General features: G+C 47.7%; 1 protein-coding gene across 4 annotated transcripts in view; it reads right to left on the bottom strand.

The window, feature by feature from the left end:
• Nucleotides 1-2,754: 2,754 nt before the first annotated feature.
• Srgap2 (SLIT-ROBO Rho GTPase activating protein 2) overlaps nucleotides 2,755-19,551 on the bottom strand; it is a 243,038-nt gene continuing 226,241 nt past the window's right edge. For 2 of the 4 annotated variants that reach the window (XM_013017480.1, XM_013017481.1), the window contains exons 18-23: nucleotides 18,867-19,091; nucleotides 15,018-15,097; nucleotides 12,463-12,643; nucleotides 10,466-10,612; nucleotides 6,643-6,967; nucleotides 2,755-4,296 (exon numbers count right to left, since the gene is read on the bottom strand). In XM_013017480.1, the coding sequence (XP_012872934.1) occupies nucleotides 3,913-4,296; nucleotides 6,643-6,967; nucleotides 10,466-10,612; nucleotides 12,463-12,643; nucleotides 15,018-15,097; nucleotides 18,867-19,091 (1,342 nt within the window). In that variant the 3' untranslated portion in view covers nucleotides 2,755-3,912. Of the gene's footprint in view, nucleotides 4,297-6,642; nucleotides 6,968-9,345; nucleotides 9,805-10,465; nucleotides 11,419-12,462; nucleotides 12,644-15,017; nucleotides 15,098-18,866; nucleotides 19,092-19,551 lie in introns of those variants that run through there. The other 2 variants (XM_013017478.1, XM_013017479.1) reach the window with 2 other exon arrangements.

Raw genomic sequence — 19,551 nt, 5'->3', positions numbered from 1 at the left:
TGGATCCATCCCTAAGGGTGATTGACATTTGATTAAGCCCTGCCCCCTGAAATGTGTGGGCCCTAGAGGCTTTAGACTTCATTCTAACTTGTTGGTGTGTATATGAATGTGTATGTGTGTGTTTTACTCCTTTTAATTAATTAGATGTCTGTTTTTAAAAAACCATACACACATATCTGCTTCCACCTAGGGAAGGGAACAATGGCCCCTGGGCTAAGATGCCCACCCAGTCAGCAGCCCTTCTGTGAACTCGATGCCTCCTCTGTCCTCCTCCAGAGGACACGTTTTAGAGGCCTCAGGGCATGATTGGCTGCCTGTTGCTTTGGGCCTGTGGTGGCACCAACTTACAGTAGAGACTAACTCCTTGCCTTGTGACCAGAAGTGCTGTTGTTACATGTAAGTGATTTCACCCTTGAACTTGCTCTCTGTTACAACTAACATCATAAGGAAACATTAGTTGTGACCTCCATCCCTCCCAAAGCATGCTGGTCTACCCTGTGCCAGATGGAGGGGTCAGCTGAGGGTAGAATGACTCAGGGCCCTGGTTGTGGGAGAACCTTTGGCCACCATTAGTCACAGCTGGCAAAGTTTCCAATCAACTTCTCAAGCCTCGTTCCTCCAAGTGGGGAAATCTGACTAGAGACAGAAGGCAAATGGTCCTGACTGAACACAGGGAAGGTGGATTCCGTGAAGGAAGTGGTTCTCATGGCAACAGACTGGCCAATGGTGTGCTAGATGGCTTTCTACAAAACCTCTTAGGATCCACACATGGGCTAAATAGAAACGCTGAAGAGGGGGGGGGGGCGATCCACATTCTAAATGCAGCTTGCTGTGCCTTGGTGGGGGAGGGAGAAAATGGCCAGCTCCAGGTCATCTAATTCCTCCTCCTGTTTCCAGGCAGGGCTCTGTGAAGCCTGGATGCATCATAATTCTTTCTGGCTTCCTAAATTTCAGGAGACTTCCCGGTGTGGCGAAGGGATAGGAGCTGAGGCCTGGAAACCTAAAAATGTGTTTTATTTTGAAGTTGTGCTTTGGATTTTCCCCAATCCAACATCTGTGGAGTAACAGTCTTAGGTTCAAAGCATCTCCAAGCATACATACAATATCCCAGGTAGCAACACTATTTTGAAAGAATATACCATTATACACAAACGCGACATACGACGTCAGACGCCACAACATTGCAATTCCCTGGAAGATCGAATTCTCTTCTGAACTGAAGTCCACGTACACCAGCCCTTCCAGTGGTGTGCTCGTCCTGGTGCTGGCATCGTTGCTCATCTCTTTGGGGGGAAACCAGGGTGCCCTGAGGAGGTTGGCTGAGACCAGTGTTTCCAGTTTACAGACTGCTGGCGGCAAACTCGTCCATTTTCTAAGTAAGTTGGGATGCTGGCAGCCCCACTCAGCCGCTCTTCCCCAAAGATGGACCCTTCCCAGTCCACACGGGGAAAAGGATCCAGGTCACAAGAGGCAGAGCAGGGCTCTTGGAAGCATCATGCTGGTTTGGGCAAGCGTATCTGAGGAAGGCCGGTCTCCTTAGGCCAAGGGTGGCTAGCTCCTTTTGGCTTTTGGGTGTAAAATCACAGTGTGCAACCTCAATTCCAGTTGGCTGCAGTGAGCTCTGCCGAGGACGACTCTCCTCTGGTTTGTTCCTAGTCCTCTCGACAGGGCCTCTTGCAGGCATCAGGAGCACCAGAGATGAGGAAGACAGCTTGGCTCCCAGAGCTGGGTAGGAGGTGACCAGGTACACACCGTCCAGTTCATGATGCAAATCAGCAGATGGACACTGACCAAGGGGATGGCAAACACAAGTCATGTACAGGTTGAAAGAGAAATAAGGCAAGAGCAACAGAACAGGCCCACAGCATTGCTATCAAGAAAGCTTTGCCTTTACTTTCTTAGAGGGGAGTATCCTGAAGAGAGGAATAGAGGAGGTATGGCAATTCTGATCATTGGATTAAAAGAAATATAAGGTGGCGTGTGGGAATTTCATTCAAGAGCTAGGTCCTTAGGCTCAAGGTGTGTGTGTGGGGTGTCTAAAAGCCCCCTCGTGGCTCAGGACCTAGGGAAGCCCAGGCCAAGACAAGATCAGGCCACTAAACAGAAGAACAAAGACTAAGGAGGTCGAGGGGCTGCCGGATGCAGGCTGACTCAATCTAATGAAGGAGTACTAAGGTTTTCTTAGTGTTGAGGTGATCTCCTTATTGGGGACTCCCCTTCTTGCCACACACTATCACACAGATCTGTTACTTTCCATAGATCCAATTTCACACATTGGTCTAAGAAAGGATCCATACTTAGGAATCTCCAACCTGAATGGCAACCCACCATCTCTCCTGAACTACAGAAACGAATAAGGCTAAAAGTGCAAAAGGAGGAGTGAGTGTGAGCTTTAGGTAGCTGTTTACAACCCATGAGACTGGGAGGTGGATGACCAGCCCCGGGCCTGGGCAACCCAATGGAGAGGAGCCGGGATCGTGTGCTCAGGTTTGGAGACTGGATAGGAGCTCAGAAAGTAACATTTCTTCATTTTGTAGAGGAACCAGAAAAAAAGGCTAAAGGAAAGCCAAAAAAAAGAGAAAACATAGTAGCTAATAATTTTTTTTTCCTTTAGATTCTGACCTTAGAACTTCTGGGGTCAAAGTTCCCTAAGTTGACTGCGTTTGGATAAAGCAAAACTACTCTTGAGAGGCAATGTCTCTCTTTAGCTAGGGTTCATCAAACTCCTGTTGGTCCCTGGAGAGACTGTGTGTGTGTGAGTGTGTGTATACATATATCCAACTGATGGGTGAATTTAAAATAAGTTTTCCATTGGGAACAATTTTGGATTAGCAAAGCTGAGTTTAATTTTTAATAGTTAATTTTGTTTTAAGTTTCCTCCCCTACCTCCCCCGCCTCCGCCTAAAAAAGGATGGGAGGAAGTAGGACCCATCATCTTACCTTTTTTTTTTTTTTCAAACCTGCCATAAACACAATAAAACTTTCTTAAGACTCTTTACTCTAAAAGGAACCAGCTATAAAGCTGTATTATACAGGAAAATGTCTTCAATGGAAAATAGTCCATCAGAGACAAAGAGAGGAACCCGGGAAATGTCTATACATTCAGAAAAAACTTTAAAAGCTCCTTTATAAGATTGGGGTGTACTTCTACAGGATGGAGCAGAGGAAAGGAAACACCAGTGACTGACTCACAGCAATAGAGAAAACAGAGAGAAGAGCCCCACCCCCCACCCCACATCACAGGATTGTTGCATCCTGCCACATTTCATATGATGAAGAGATTTCAGAAGCTAGGTTCTCTGGCCCAGTCAGAACACTTTGTAACGGAAACAGAGACCCCTGGTGGCTCTTTGTAAAAAGCCACAATAACTTACAAAGAGACTGGTCTATGACCAGGAGAGGGTATACATGCCAGACTAGAAAGGTGTGTTTGTGTGTGTGTTTAAAACGAAGAATGGACTATATATGATTCTCTATAACCAGTACTCAAAACAAGACGCCACTGAGAACCAGGTGGCAGCAGCCAGCCATCTGGTCAAGGTACCCCCATGGTCTGAGGTGGCTGTGAGACTCGAGCCCACCTCTCATGACTTGCCTTGCCAGATTTCACAGTGACCTGATAATGAAAACTATCTCTGACTAACCTAAGCATGAACGGTATGTACTGCAGCTGGCTGCGTTACAACGACTGGGGGGAAGCAGAGGGCCATGGGAAGGGAAGGGAAAGGAGAGGAAGGGAAAGGTGGTACCAAGGGCTTCATTCTCAAGGTTCTGGGTGATGGGGAGGCTAATTCCTGCAAGGGCAACTTAGAGTCTAACTTTCCACTGAAGTCCTCAACCTAGTTAAACAGGAAGATTTTAATAACAGTCAGTCCCTACAATCCCCTTGTCTAGAACAATTAAATTACACCCTCAGACAGTACAGGACTTGTCAGTGGACTGTGGGGAAGCGGAGGAATTGACACCAGGGCTAGTTGCGTTTGTTTTGGGGAAGACAGTGGGCTTAGGCCGTGTGGCTGGTGGTTTGACTGGGGCAGCCATCTTGACAGACTTGACAGGCCGGAAGGCGCAGGCTATGTCCCCAGCAGTACTGGCACTGCGCTGGAAAGCAGGCTCGGGGTCCTTGAGGAGCTGGGTGTGCAGAGGGCTGGAGGGTTCCGATGTGGGGGCTACCACTGGGGAGGTTTTGAGGGGTTCCAAGGTGTCCAGAACCACATCAGGAGTGTGCTTGACACTGCTCTGCCGTTCTAACTCCCGCAGCTCGTTCAGGGCAGAGTTCATTGTTGCTTCAATATCCTGCAAAACAGGAAAAGGAGGAGTGAGGCAAACGGAGGCAGAGTCCCCAAGGATCCAATTTCAACAGGACTGGCTAAGCCACGGAGAACCAATGAGAAAATGTCCAGATTATTTTACTTGGCCAAAGTCCTTGAATGTATGAATGTGCAGAATGTGGGCAGAGGAAGGATGAGGAACTTTTTTTTTTTTTTTCATCATACCCCTGGCTCCCTCCTTTAGAAAGAGGTGCTTTTAACTAGTGTCCTTGGGTTTTAGAAAGTATTTTATCCACTGGGGGAGAGGAGAGGTGGATGAACTAGGCACTGGGTCATGGATACATGGAGATTCATTATTCAATTTTCTCTACTTTTGTATATGTTTCAAAGTGTATGTACAAATTTTTGTTTTACTTTTTTTTTGTTTGGATGCAGCCCCTAGAGTTGAACTCAGGGCCCAGGCGCTGTCCCTGAGCTCTTTTGCTCAAGGTTAGTGCTTGAGCCACAGCTCTACTTCCAGCTTTTAAGGGCTTAATTGGACAGACTTTCTTGCTTGGGCTGGCTTTGAACTGTGATCCTCAGATCTCAGCCTCCTGAGTAGATAGGATTACAGGTGTGTGCCACGGGCATCAGGCTTGCTTTGTTGTCATTACCATGTAGCCCAGACAGGCCTTAAACTTGCGATCCTCCTTTGCTTGAGATTCCACCTCCCAGGTGCTGTGATTATAGGTATGCCTCACTACACTCAGCACAAACAATAAAAAAAATACAGAGATAGATGAAGTATGATCTTTATTTTCTTGAACTGAAAGGTCAAATAAGGTGATACCCCTTCCCACCTCCGCCACCCTCCCGGCCCCAGGAAAGTGTCCAGACTGCAACCATTTCCATCTACCCACCACCATGAGAGGCCAGAAGGGGGAGCCAAAGCCCACGTAGGTGAATCACCTGCAAATCAGTGAACAGACCTTAGCAAAGAACAGCTCTAGCCCAGGGGCTCAAGGCAAAAATCAAAGACCCTTTGAATGTATGCAAGCCAGTTAATTCCTAGGGAGAGCTCCAGCTCCACCAGCCTCCACCACCCTCTGTATACACTCTGTCTGATACCCAAACCAACACAGGACTCCTCACTGGAACCAAACTCACACTTATGTTCCAAGCAACTGCACTCCATCCAGGATCCTCTGCCCCCAGAGATTTATGCTTCCTCCCCATAGTGACTCACTTTCACTCATCCCTATGGCATTCTCAAAACTGATTTTATTGACAGATTGATTGATTTGTGGTCTACAGATCAAACTCAAAACCTTGCTCTTGTAAGGCAAGTGTTTCTACCACTGAACTACATCCCCAGCTCACAAACCTCAGGAAGAACTCCACTTCCCTGTCCAATCCCACTCTATAACCAGAGTCTGTCCATCTGTGAACCTTTCCTGACATCCTAGAGAGCCAGACAAAGGGTCAATCAGGAAGGATTCCCATGGTGCATGGCAGACTATTGTCAGGAAGTTAAACAGAGGCACAGAATAGAAGGCTTAGCAAAGCAAGACATCGCAGGACCACTACTGGGATGTCAGGTTCATCTCCTTAAGCAGAGCACCAATGAAGCCGGGAAAGATCATGCCAAGCCTCTGGGGCGAGGACAATGGCTCCTACCTGGTCTAATGAAAAGTATAAAGTTGAGAGAGACGTCTGAGAGAACTGCTCGAAGTGGCCCGGGTAGTTGGATTTTTAGAGGTGGGGTTGGATCTCTATTATTTCATGGAAAACAGAGAGTCATCAGTGTGGTGCAGACAAGAAGGAAGACCCTGTAATCCGGGATCTTATCTCTACTGTATCTGGAGCCTCAGGCTGGAAAACCTTCTAGTATCTGAGCTCTTAGCAATAGGAACAGTTCTGGGTCTTGACCAGAAGTAGATTTTGGATATATTTTCTGCCCACTTGGCATGGGAGATGAGCTTTAAGACAGGAAAGGACAGAGATGGGCAGAGCAGTCCACAAATGTGACTTGCACTGTATCTGAGCCTCAACCTTTTGGGGCAGCTTCATTAAAGCCTACCAGGGTCTTAAGACCTGAAACTTGGGTTGAATGGACTGTCAACAAATGCTATCACTACTGGCTTTCAAAGTTAGCAGCCTTGCAAATGGGTAGCATATGAACAAGAAGCAATAATTGATTGGCTATCTTAATTTTTGCTGGGAAGAGGTGGAGAGATGGACAGCTGGGTGAGTCACCCACCAGTTCCTGAATCCAGCACAGAATGCACACATGTTGTACTGTTTCAAGTCGTCATGATTAACAGGGGCTTCACAGGGTGGAGGTGACACATGGAGATTGATATGTGCTGCTTGTACAGGGTCCCTCAGTTACCTGTGCAATGACCTCAGGGTCCATGGGCCGATGGTTATTGAAGCTTTTTGACCTCCCTGCGGTGGCAGTCTTCCGGATCTGTGGACTGTCCAGCCGGTTCTTTAGGGATGAATGGCGGCTGATAGAGTTAAGGCTCCCATGCCCGCTGATGGAACACTTATCCGCTCCTTCCTTGGGGAGACTCTGGCTCATGATGGGCTGGGAGGATGGGCGGCAGCTGGGCCCCACCCCCGGGGAGGAGGAGTCAGTCAGGGAACTGCTCAGCCCGTGGCTGTCACTCCGAAAGGTTTTCCGGATGCTCCCAGATTCTGGACGTTTCCTTTGCCTTCAATCACAAACAGAAAGGGCAGAGTGATCAGGAAGCTCTGGCCCCCAGAGAGCCAGGATGGTGAGAGAAGGGCAGACACTAGTATGTGGGACTCCAGAAAGGAGAGGCACGCACGGTGCCTTCTGAGTCTGTTCCCCTGCCTCCCCCAACGTGGCAAAGGAGAAATGGATACTTACTTGGTGGCCGTAGGCTTCAAGTCTCACCAAAGTGCTGTCAGAAAAAATGTCTGATCAAGGGAAAACTGCTAAAGGGAGAAAGGTTCATGGCAAGACCCACTCCGTTACCTGCTTTGAACAGAAACCCAAGGCTCCAGGTAGCAAGAGTTTCACCGTCACCAACAGGGGTTGAGGCGGGGGGAAGAAGAGAAGAATGAACTCTTCCAAATTTTAGCTTGTCTCTTGGTCCAACTACAGCAAGACTCTTTAAGTATTTGGGGGTTTGGCAACATGTGCTGTTGCCTCTTCTGCAGACTTGAAACAGATTTCTCAAGAGGCTACAATGCTGCAGGGGAGCGCGATGTGTACATGTTCTTAGAGTAGAAGGACATCTATACACCTCCTGTGTCACCCAGTACTGGGCTGAATCCTGGCTTTGACCCAATTTGTTCCACACCATTTAAGGCTCTCAAATGAAATAGCTTGGCAGACTCCGAGTCATATGGGTGTTGCCTGCTGCTGAGTAATTTCATTTTCTCCTGGAATCAGATGTTTAAAGCAGCTGGGAAGTTCTGATCCTGAATCTACTAAGGGAGATGGAGAGTTGAGGATGGAAGGAGGGAAGGGGAGGACTCTGCAGATAAGGGGGTCGGGTCATTTATGAGAAAGGGCCAATGTGCTGAGCCAGTCCTGATCCTGTTCATTGCTAAGGCCTTCCTCATCCTTATAGACCTAAGGCTTAGCTCACAGAAGCTAGTCTATGAATCTGTTCATCCCGTGGTTCTATCCTTGCAAGGCTACCATCCTCAGGTGGAAAAGGGAAGGCCCTGGAAGGCCCTGCTGCAATGAACCCTCCTCTGTAGTCTACCAGATACCACTAGCTCCTGACAGAATGGATCCTCCCTCCCGTGTTCCTCTGGAGTGTCTAAATACCGCTTTTAAGCTCCCTCCCCCATGGTCTCTACCTTGCTGAGCTGAGAGCGTTGAGGCCCAGGATGATGCCTTATTCCGCCAAGTAACCAGCATGGTACAACACAGATGCTTCATACATGTGTGGAATTAAATGGAAATGCCACGCCTTAAGAGCCCTTAGCTGATTTCCTTTTTCCACTTGAGGATGGCTGACTCACAAACCTAAAAGTGCTGAGAAGGCAGATTTCAGAGTGGCTGCATCATGCCATGCCCCAGGATACCTTTTTCCCTAAGACGGGCAAGACAGGGTTCTAGGTTCCTGGGAGCTCACTGTGGAGGAAGGGGAGGGATCTGGATGTAGCTTGGGTATCAAGAACTACCACACCACTCTGGAATAGAATAAGGGCATCCAGCTCAGCCGTGGGGACTCAGGAAGGCTTCACTTAAAGAAGTAATGTCTGGACTGAGTTCAAAGGGACAGAAGGAGTTGACCCAGTGAGTGGAGTCTGCAGGTGTGGAAATCCAGGGAAGAGAGAACCCAGGACACCCAGGAAACTGAAGGAGGTTGGGAGGAGCACTGTGAAGGGGCTGAAAAACACTCACTCCTAAGGACAGGCGCACTGAGGGCTATTGCTCCCCAATGGAACAGCTAGCTAGTGTCTTGGGCAGGTGTAGGGTGATGATATGATGATATGGTAAGCGATTTGTCCTCTCCAAACTTCATCATGACAACCCTGACAACTATCGGGCAAGAAGACCAAGGGAATTACCTTGCTTTTCTACCGATGTTCAACTTTTGACTGTTCTGGCTGTCACTCTCTGCGATTCTTCTGTACAAATGCCATCCAATATCTGATGCCTTCAAATTATGTACCTAGAGCTGGGGTGTGGCTACGTGAGAGCCTAGCATGTTCAGGACCCTAGGCTCCATCCTTAGCACTGTAATAAATAACCTGACTGAATATCTAATTCTTCCCTGGAAGCCAGACTTGGTTTCCAGCTAAATAATAGGTTTATGATCTTATGATTATAGCTTTATAATTAACAAAGACTTGTAAATAGGAAAAAAATAAGAATCAGCCTACAGTTACTTTTTCACAAGCATGCCTTCCCATCAGGGGAGTATAAAATCCTCCTTTTTTTTTTTTTACTGGTCTGAATTAAAATTGTAACTATACTGAATAAGTGAGCTGAATTAACTACTTTATGAACTTGGGGGTGAAAGAGATGGAAAAGAGCCACGTGTCCCAAACGCTCCCCCGGCTACCGTCTGGTTGGAACAAAGCCAAGAGATCTGGCAATCCAGTATAGTTTAAAAACAACAAGCATCTTTTATTCTCCTTTCCAGTCTCAGTGTCCAGAGGCTATGGTTAACAGGTTTTCAAAGTGCAAATCATTTCATTCCTCCAAAGCTGGAGGGGAATAAAAACTGTACATCATCTCCAATCCATATTCATCAGGAGCACCCTGGGGCTTGTCATCCTGCTGGCACTGGGCCAAAGTTCGGGGTCTGGCGGAAAGAGGTCTGTAGGCTTTGGGACTTGGTGTCTGGCCCCCTTGAGATGAGATTAGTTCTCCGATAGCCTGAATGCCTCTATGGGAGGCAGCAGCAACACTGGTGGATGGGTGAAGTGTCCCTCTAGACAGCCAGCTGGGTGTGGGTGAAGTTAGGACCCTGGGATGTTGCTAACAGCCACAATGAAAGCTGGGTAGAGGGAAGAGCCTGCTGGGCAGCATAGGGATGCTAGGGCAGGATGATACACAGGGCTAAAGCAACAAGGGAAATGGAAAATTGACTCTCTTGGTGTGAAAGGGGGAGAAGAAACAGTGCTGGGGTCACAGGACGAATCAGGAGCTGGGGACAAAGCTTTCCTGGGGTGTTTCAGTGCTCTCCTCTCCTCCACAGCAATGAATGCAGGGTGGGCGTGGGCTAGGGTGGGGAACAGACATGTGACATCTAAATAAGCCCACCTGGCAAAACAGTAGCCTGATGGAAGACACACAAGACTTTGAATCTTCAGACAGACAAGAGTCAAGGAAGACACCAAAGGCTATTATTTGACTAAGAAGTGGGAAAGAGAAGGCACCTCTAAGAAACAGTACAACACCAAGTTGCATACAGTGGCCAAAGCTTTGGCCAAGGTTTAAGCCATAAGACCGGGGAAGATCTGGGCTGAGATGCTGCAGGAACACACAGAGCAACGCCCTGCCACAGCCTGACAGCAGCTAGTGTGAGACTCAGTCCTGTCCCAAGGTTTCTGGAAGCCTCCTCAGCCCTGTTGCCTTGCAGCAGCAACGAACACATGCAGACGTTAGGCTGGAGGGCTGGAGCCCTGAGAGCGGCACGGAAGTGGAGGGGTTAGGCCAGGGAGTGAGGCTGGGTGGTGCGACTTGTTCAAGGGAGCAGAAAATGAAAAGCAGAGCTTACTTGTTGATGTTTGCAAGATAAATATCGGCTACATGACCCCCACTGGGACAGCTGGCCCCCGCTCTGGCTGTCACCTTTTCTTCAGGTGGCTCAGAAATGACCTCAATCTCAGACTTGGGGCTGGACCTCTCCACGACACCGTCCTCGCTGGGGGAGATGGGGCAGGCAGGCAGGCAGGCAGGGAGGAGGGAAAACAACAACAACACAAAAAGCAGCGTTAAGTCAGCAAGATGGCCCCCCGGACGCATACATACACACACTTACGCGTGCGCGCACACACACACAGGCACACACACCTACACACGTACACACACGTGCATGACTGCACATGGCTTGCAGACAGCAGCGACTCCTGGCAGAGCTAACCCCATGGGCAGAGGTGAGAGAAACTAAGGGCTTTAGGAGGTGGTTTAAATTAAAATAAATAATCTGCTGAGTTCTATGGGCTTCTCAGCTCCTCAGGAAAGATGAGCTAGGGGACACCTGGCTTCAAGGCATTTGCTGTTTTCCTGGGGTGGGTGGCCATGTGGGGGCCACCTCCCAGAGAAGGAAGTGAAGTCCAGGTTGTGGATTATCTGCTGAGGTCCTGAGCACTGCTGGGGAAGGAGAGAAGCTCTGTGGTGACTCTGGAGATGCCGGCGTTAAGGCAGGACATGGCCACTGGGCCACAGTCTGTTGTAGCACGTCTAGCCTCGCTTAGAACGTCCAAGCCAGTCCCAGGTGTCTCCACTGCTCTCCTGGCCCCTCTGGCTACTGATGACAAAGAAAGCCCCTTCTCCCCCACAATTCATCTTCTCTGGATCCTGCAGTGAAGTCTTAATGCTAAATTTGGGAGGGTCCTGTCCGTGCACAGATGGCCACCGGGTTTGCGCCGTGATCAACACAGGGAGAACTTCCCCGCAGAACATGCCAGGGAGAGGCTGGGAGGGTGCAGACTCATTCAGGATATCAACCTTTAAAAAATAATATTAAGGGAAGGACTAAAAACAGTGACAGTCTCTGTGGGGCATGAATGGGGTAGAAGCAAGATAAGGTCCAGGGAGGCAGCCTGGGTGGGCTACAGGAAGGAGCTCCCACTTCCTGCCTGGAAGATACTTGTTGCACAAGGTGGGAACTAACCAACAGCCCATCCAACAAGATCTCTCTGGGATCTGTTCAGGATCCCTTTGTTCTCTGACATCCTTTTCCTGCCTCTTCCTATCTTCTGCTTCTACAAAGCTGCTTATAACACATTTCTCTTACACAGTAATTTTTTTGTCATTTTTCATCTACAGGGTGAAAAGTGTCATCAGAAGCCTAGCAAGTCGGAGTCTTTTTTTTTTTTTAAAGGAGAGGAAGTGGAGGTGTCTCATATGGTAGAGCCCAGCACTTCAGAGGTGGAATCAAGGAGGAGGGAAGTTTGAGGCCAGTTTGGGCTATGTAATTGAGAGCATCTCTCAAAATGACCAAAAGTCAGATGCTGGTATCTCCCACCTAGCTACTAAGGAGGCTGAGATCTGAGCCAGCCTGGGCAGGAAAGTCTGTGAGACTCATTTCTCTAATTAACCACCAAAAAGCCAGAAGTGAAGGTGGAACTCAAACAGTAGAGCACTAGCCTTGAACAAAATAAAAGCTCAGGGACAGCACCCAAGCCCTGAGTTCAAGACCCAGGACTGGCATATTCCCTCCCCCCTACCTCAAAAAAAAAAAAAAAAGGAAAAGGAACCAAAAATGTTCTTTCCAAAAAGAAAATATATGCATCAGATATATCTTCAGATATACACATAGATGAGCTAATTGTTTCTAAAGCTTTAGGAGTAGATTTAAAGAAGGAAGAGAAAGTGGAGAGATCTAAAACAAGTTCTCCACTGAGTTTGAGGCAGAGCCCCTTCCTAGAGACTGTGAACCCCAGGACTACATTAGCACCCTCTAGGGATTAGTCTCCTTCATTAGCTCTGGAATCTAGCTCCCACGGCAAGATAAGGGACCACCCTCAGAGGCGCTAGGACCCTACATACGTGTCTTGGACCACGATGTACTGATGGGGGATGAGTCCATCGATGCCGTTGTGCCGGCCTTCCCACCAGTCATCAGAAGCCCGCTGGTAAAGCAGCAGAGATGCCCCCTTCTTGAATGACAGCTCTCGGGCTGTCCGGCCCACGTAGTCAAACTTGGCAATGGCCTCAATGGGTTCACACTCTGGGAGGAGTAGAAAAGAAAGAAACACATGTAGTTGGGACCTACAGACTCAGGAAGTTTGAATAGAAAGAAAAGCCCAATTAGCTGGACTTAGAGTGGGGAGGATAACCTTGGGTAGAAATGCGCTGTGGGTGGTCTACAAAGCAGATGATTCTCATACAGCCAGCCATCCTCCCTCTCACACAGCCTTTGTCCTTCCTGTCCTGCCACCTGGAATCCTTTCACTCTGCCCAAGGAAGCATGGAGACACTGCTTTCTCAGGCGACTTCTTTGCAGCTCTTTACACTGTGACTCTTCCTATCAGCAAACTTGTCATTATTTCTTTTCTGTTAAATAATAGCTCTGCAAGCTGTAGAACATTTATCAGTAGAAGATTAATTTTTTTTTTTTTGTTTTTGGTGCTGGGTCATGAGGCTTGAACTCAAGCCTTGGGCACTGTCCCTGAGCTTCTTCGGCTCAAGGTTAGCTACTCTACCACTTGAGCCACAGTGTCACTTCCTAGAAAATGAATTTTTGTTCTCTGTAAAAGAGAAAATAATTTCCCAAAGAACAAAATATAGAAATATAGTTTGTGGCTTGGAGGTAGCTTAGTGGTAGAGTGCTTGCCTAGCATGCATGAAGCCTTGGGTTTGATTCCTCAGTACCATATAAACAGAAGAAGTCAAAAGTAGTGCTGTGGCTCAAGTGGTGGAGTGCTAGCCTTGAGCAAAAAGAAGCTCAGGGACAGTGCCCAAGCCCTGAGGTCAAGCCCTAGAACTGGTGGAAAAAAAAAAGAAATAAAAAAAGAAATATAGTTTGTGACTAACAGCCTATGGCAAAGTACATTATGAGTAATCTAAAAATGGAAAGGGGTTTCTGAGCGCAATATTTTGACCAGGGTGAGCTAGCCTTTGTTACAGAGTAGTTATGAGAAGTCAATGAATTACAGTTTGTTAAAGCTTTTACAATAGTGCCCAGAATCGTGTTATGTTTGTCATTGTTATCAATATCTATCTGTTCTAAGCTTCAGGCAGAGATTAGAGAGAAGAAAGGCTCCCAGAAACCTAGAACCTTAAAGTCAGTTATGATGTAACACTGACAATGGCTGCCTAAAAAACAAGATCATGTCTAGAGCACTCTGGCTGGTAAATCTGCTCCTAAATGGACTGACTAGACCAGAAATTTCACTAGAAGAGCAAGCCAGAGAAGGCCCATCTAAAAGTCCCTGTCTCAGTTCTCTACAGTCTCAAATACATTACTTGACCTTCTTGACCTTTGCATCTCTAACTCAAAACTGATTTCCCTCATTCATCTAACCCTGTCTCATAAAGCAGTCGATGAAGTGATTGTACTGATCCTTCTTTTTTTTTTGGTCCAGTCGTGGGCCTGAACTCTGGGCCTGGGCCCTGTCCCTCAGCTCTTCAGCTCAAGGCTAGCGCTTGAGCCACAGTACCACTTCCAGCTTTTTTTTCTGCTTATGTGGTGCTGAGGAATTGAACCCAGGGCCTAATGCATGCAAGGCAAGCGCTCTACCACTGAGCCACCTTCCCAGCCCTGTACTGATCCTTCTTACATCAAGATCTGTGTAGAAGCAGTGCTAATTCCCCCCCACCTCCACCCCCTTTCCTTTAAAAGCTGGCCTGGAGTTGCAGAATTCTCCACAAGGCAAGGAACATGCAAAGCTCTATAGACTGTGCCATTCCATTCTTGTGCCCACAAATTCAGAGGCTGCTTGTTAAGTGATGAGACTCCCAGAGCTTAAGTGATTCTGAAATGGAGGTGTGGAATGGCTGGAAGCAAGGGAAAATGTGTTGGCTGGACAGATCCTAATAAATCATGGACTCTGCAGAGGGGCCGGAGGATGACAGCTGAGCATTCCACCCTTGGATGCACAGCCACCAGACTGCTCCACTCATACGTCTTTTGAAAGGGTCAATTTTTCCAGTGGGAAGGCATGCAAGCGTGTGCTTTCCCTCCTCATCCCCACACCCCTCAGGTTTGCTTCTGTTGGGTTCTTGGCACCCAGCTTCTCTATTCCCCCAGCTTGCAGTTTTTCCAATGAGCTTTCCTTTGCTCTGGTCTCCAGCTACCTGGCAGGAGTCAGCTGTGATAAAGGGCCCATATCCTTCCTGTTGAACTCAGCTAAACAAGAGGCTGAAGAGGTGAGGTAAAGGGTGAAGGGCTATCACAGCTGGAGCTCTTCACCTAGGGGATAAATCTACAGACTAATCTATCAGAGGATGTCCCTCCAAGGAATGGAGAAATGAGAGATGGAGAGTTCCCTGTCTGCCCTCATGGACCTGAAGACAGCAGAGTTCATTAGATGCACAGGACACATAACCGTCGCCTTCTGCTTTATCCAGCACCCCAGTGACCTGGAAGCAGAGCTGCCTACCATCATCACTAGTGTGGTGCTCTGTGGTCACATCCTGGGTGGAGTCTTCAGCCGAGGTAGTTTCTCCATGAGGGCTGTCACTACAACAGAACCAAGAACAACCAGGATATCAATGTTTGCTCACACAATTCTGCTCTCCCCATTTATCGAGCTCCTTGGAACAAGGGCATCAAATCACTTCTAAGCTCACTATGCCAACAAATGCTTATAATCAAACAGACCCCGCTGGGGGTTCTCTAGACCTCCTGCTCCCCAAACCATTGATTCCACCTTGAGACAATGGGAAAACCCTTTTGAAGCTATCAAATACATTCTTTAAAAAACACAGAACTGTAAGCTAAGCTCAGAGAGATCAACAGGGCTTGTTTTCTCTCATATGTGGAAGCTAGATACAAAATATAAGTGGATATGATACATTATACAGGACTCCAGGTATTCACAGACAGACTAAAGGGGGAAATCCTTAAGGAAGGAACACAAATGTATAACTTCTCTGAACATTTAAAATACTATTTATTGAAATGAATTCCAGGAAAGAAAAGTTTGCTTTTTTATTGTTGTTGTTTTTGTTGGTGTTTGTTTTACTTTTATTTTCTTTTGGGGGAGCTGAGGGAGGGTACAGAAAGGGAAGGAGGAAGGGTGAACAAATGCAATCATGTTATTCAGCATACATGATGTGGAAAATAACCTATGTAACTGGTGGGCAGGGATGGGAGGGGGAAACTAGGGGAAAATGAAGGAAAGAGTGACATTGTCCAAAAAATGAAATGTATTCATTACTTGACTTATGAAATGGTAACCCCTCTGTACAATACCTTAATAATAACAACACAATTATATAAGGAAAAAACCCCCAGAACTCAACTCTTCAAAGGCCAACTCTCTGCAGAAACTTGTTCCTGGTTCTCAAGGTGGGGAGGAGTATGGCAGAAGGGAAGTGCTAGTTTCCACAACTATTTGAAAACCAGCTCAAATATTTGGTAGCTGGGTGACTCTAGACAAGTGACTTAATCTCCTTGACCCTCAGCTAGGTCACCCCTACACAGAAGACAATGATTTGAGGGGGGAATCAATGACAGAATTCACTGATGTAACTGGCACCCTGAGGTACTGTGCATGTGCCGCTTCCTTTGTTGGCTTACTGCTCCTGTTCATCAACCCTTTTTGAGTTTGTTTTGTGGCTTATTAGCCTGGGCACTGGTAAGAAACAAGGAGCCAAGTCACAGGTGTGAGTGGAAAACAAAGGCAGAGGAAGAATTATAGCGTTGAAGGGGGGATAGAAGCTGGGTCAAGTTCATGGAAAAATGCACATTCTCTAAAATCAACCCAGGATAGAGAACTGAGAATGGCCATGGAAATGACTAAGATGCCATTTCTACTCCTATCTTCTGGCTCACACATGTTAGAGAGGAGTTCTTAACTTCTGGAAAAGTACAGAAAAGTCCTGTTCCTATCTGGTTTCTTCCTCTGGCAGCAGGTTGTAGCAGGTGGACCTTTCCTGGTAGATTTATAGATAGCCTCCAATTTTATACCTTGCTGTGGTGACTCTACTTCTAGCCCTGCAGACTGTCCACAGCATAGGGTCCTACTCTCCCTTAAGTTCCTCAATGACAAGGTGACTAGCTCAGGTCTTATCAAGGGCAGCAAGGCACTCAGTTCACACCTGTGGCCATTTGCTGACAGAACAGTCCTCCACCTGCAGGGAGCTCTGGAGGCCTTGTTATAAATCATGCCACCCAACCTCAGCCCAGTTTCTGAGTTACCACATCTGGTTGGAGCTAATCCCACACGGCCTGGGTGCTGGTCAAGGGACCACACTTCAGAAACCTCCATACTGTGCTGTGGCCTTTACACAGGTGATTCTTTTTAAGGTCACTGTAACCCTAACATTCCATGCTTCTCTCATTCCACACTCCAGGCCTCACCAACACGCGAGGTCCCAGGAGTCCACCATGGGCCTAGCAGTAGACTTAGGAAAACAGGGTCCAGTTTTAGGGCTGGTAAGTGTTCTAGAATGGATTTGCACCTCCTGTCCATAGCTGTAGGGAGGCCCGGGCCCTGATATCTCATCTCCTCCAGGCAGTCCTGGTTTCCAGGACACTCTTCAGGATTTGGGGAAAGGCTCACTTCCCCAAACTTCGCTTTAGTTTACTAGTTCTTCTCTCTTTTCACAAAGGATGGAGGGGAGAGGCTGAGAGTTTCTGAGTGGGTGTGAATCCGGTGGCCGGAGGTCCCTCTCAACCTAAGGTTACTGACTCCTGCTCCTTGGTGCCTCTGGCCTGAGGCCTGGACTATGGTAGTAATATTTCCTGACTAATCTAGTATTTCCACAGGCTGTTAATAAATATCAGATGCACAACAGATGAGAGTGGAAATACCTTAGAGCAAACTGGAGGAAGGGGCTTGTCTGCGCATGCCCCAGTGAGCCACCCCCCCCTTTGGCTCTCTGCTCACTTGAGCAGGGAGAATGGGATTGCTGGTGCTCCCAGAACTGTGTAGGGAAAAGCAAGAATTGGGAATAGTATTCCGCAGCTTTTCATTACTCATGCAAGATGGAAAAGCTACTTCTCAGGTGATTTGCATAAGGGCAGCCAGGAGACTGATGCCTGAACTGACCAATTTCCTCAGTCACACCCCAACCATCTGTTGGCGACAGGACACTTTTTCTCCAAGCCAGCCAGCTGAGGTTCCTCCACCTTGGACCCATCCTTTAGATCTGCAGTTCAGCAGAGAGGAATGAACCCAGCGATGTCACTACCATTAAGATGCTCACAGAGGCACAAATATTACTTTCTTCACTCCTTGGGCAGGAGGCTGTTCTTTGGGGGTCAGTGGGAAGCAGGGACCAATTGGTTTCTAATTAAGTAAACCACCTCCCAGTCCTCCCCTACCTCTGTCAATAGCAATGGGGCTGGCCGAATTGGTTCCAGATGTTGAATTCCGATGGAATCCGATTTGGACTCACTTGTGCTTTCAGCTCAGGCTAAAACACTATTTAGGGGAAGAAGGGAAGGGAAGGAGGAGGGGGAGACAGGGGACACTGGGGATTAAAAGGGTGGCAGCTGCCTGTGTGTTTAGTGGGAAATGACACTATGACACATGGTGACTGTGTGGGATGATGGTGCACTGTTCTAGGAGACAAGAGATCAGGGTTGACACAGCCTGACACAGCACCACTGGCCTCTCTGGGTTGCAAGGACTTTATAACATGGAGCTGTGATGTCACTGTTTGCAAATGATTCATTATTAACTAATGGAGGAGTCTAGCAAAGATGTACCCCAGGGATTCCTTTTAGGCCTCTGTTCTCATACCCTACAGTTTCAGGGTGGGACCGTACATACCTAATCTGCTGAAATGGAGCAACCTTTATTTCTCTTCATATTTTCCTGAAATCATGGGTAAGCTTATAAACTCAGTCAGGAAATTATGCCTCATGTCTAAACTGCTCCCCAAAACAATGGGATGCCCCAGGAGCCAGGGCTGATATCCTCACAAGGCACAGTCTAAGTCTGAAGTACTCGGCTGCCTGATGAACAGTGGATTTAGATCCCACTTTGTACAGTAAGTGTCCTTTCCTGGAGTATTAGTGTTACTATTATTACTGTTATTAATGTCTTTTACAACAGTCCTTCAACATCAGAACTCATAACAAAAGGGCTAAGGTAGGAGGACAGCCTATGATATCCCTGGACCCCAAAGCCTTTTGGAAAAGCCTGGGAGCAATGGCTGGAGGACCTGGGTGGGGAAAAAAAAGAAGAAGAAACCCTTTGGTTTCTGCTTTGTCCATCTGGCTCCTGAACCAGTGAATGTTGGTGATTCCCTCCCTCCTCCAGCCCCCAGCTCCCTACCAGTAATCTTCCATGCTTCCTCCTCTGCTGTAGACGGGGCCCTCCAGCTCCCTGGGATTTGGGAAGATGTTCTCATGCTGAATGATGATGGTTTTGATCAGCTCGTTCACGTGGGCTTGGCAGGACACCTGGTCGTGGCCCTCTGGCACTGACATCAGCGAGGGCCCAAAGCAGATGGCAAGGTTGTAGGGGTCCATCATGTTCTCTTCACTGAACTGTGATAAACTGGAGGAGAAGGAAGAGGGGGCAAGCTGGAAAGCTCTCGCATGAATGCCCAGAAAACACAATCACAGGAGGCAGAAAGCCTACAAATTGCCACCTGCCTTTCTGGCCATCGATTCCTTCCAGAAAGTTAGTTTAGGAGCGCAATGACCACCACCATAGGTAAGGTGGAGGTACTTGCTTGAGATCTTACACTTTCTTTTGTTCTAGCTTGTTACTCAACTCCTTCTTCTAATTCTCACCCTACCCTTGATCTTATTCACCAAAGCTGCTCTGACTTGAGAACATGTCACTTGGCAGAGGGGCTCAACCCACAAGCAGCCAGAACAGATGGGCACATGGGGAACTTATACTTGCCTTGGTGATGATCTGGTCAGGAGGTGTAGGCACTGGGCACTGTATACCTTCTTGTTTACCAAACACACCAAATTATTAGGGATATTCAACTTAAACCTCTAAATGG

This window comes from Dipodomys ordii, unplaced genomic scaffold (assembly GCF_000151885.1).
Source record: "Dipodomys ordii isolate 6190 unplaced genomic scaffold, Dord_2.0 Scaffold35, whole genome shotgun sequence".
NCBI lineage: Eukaryota > Metazoa > Chordata > Mammalia > Rodentia > Heteromyidae > Dipodomys > Dipodomys ordii.
The sequence above is the reverse complement of the archived record's forward strand: the minus strand, read 5'-3'. Positions and strand labels throughout refer to the sequence as shown.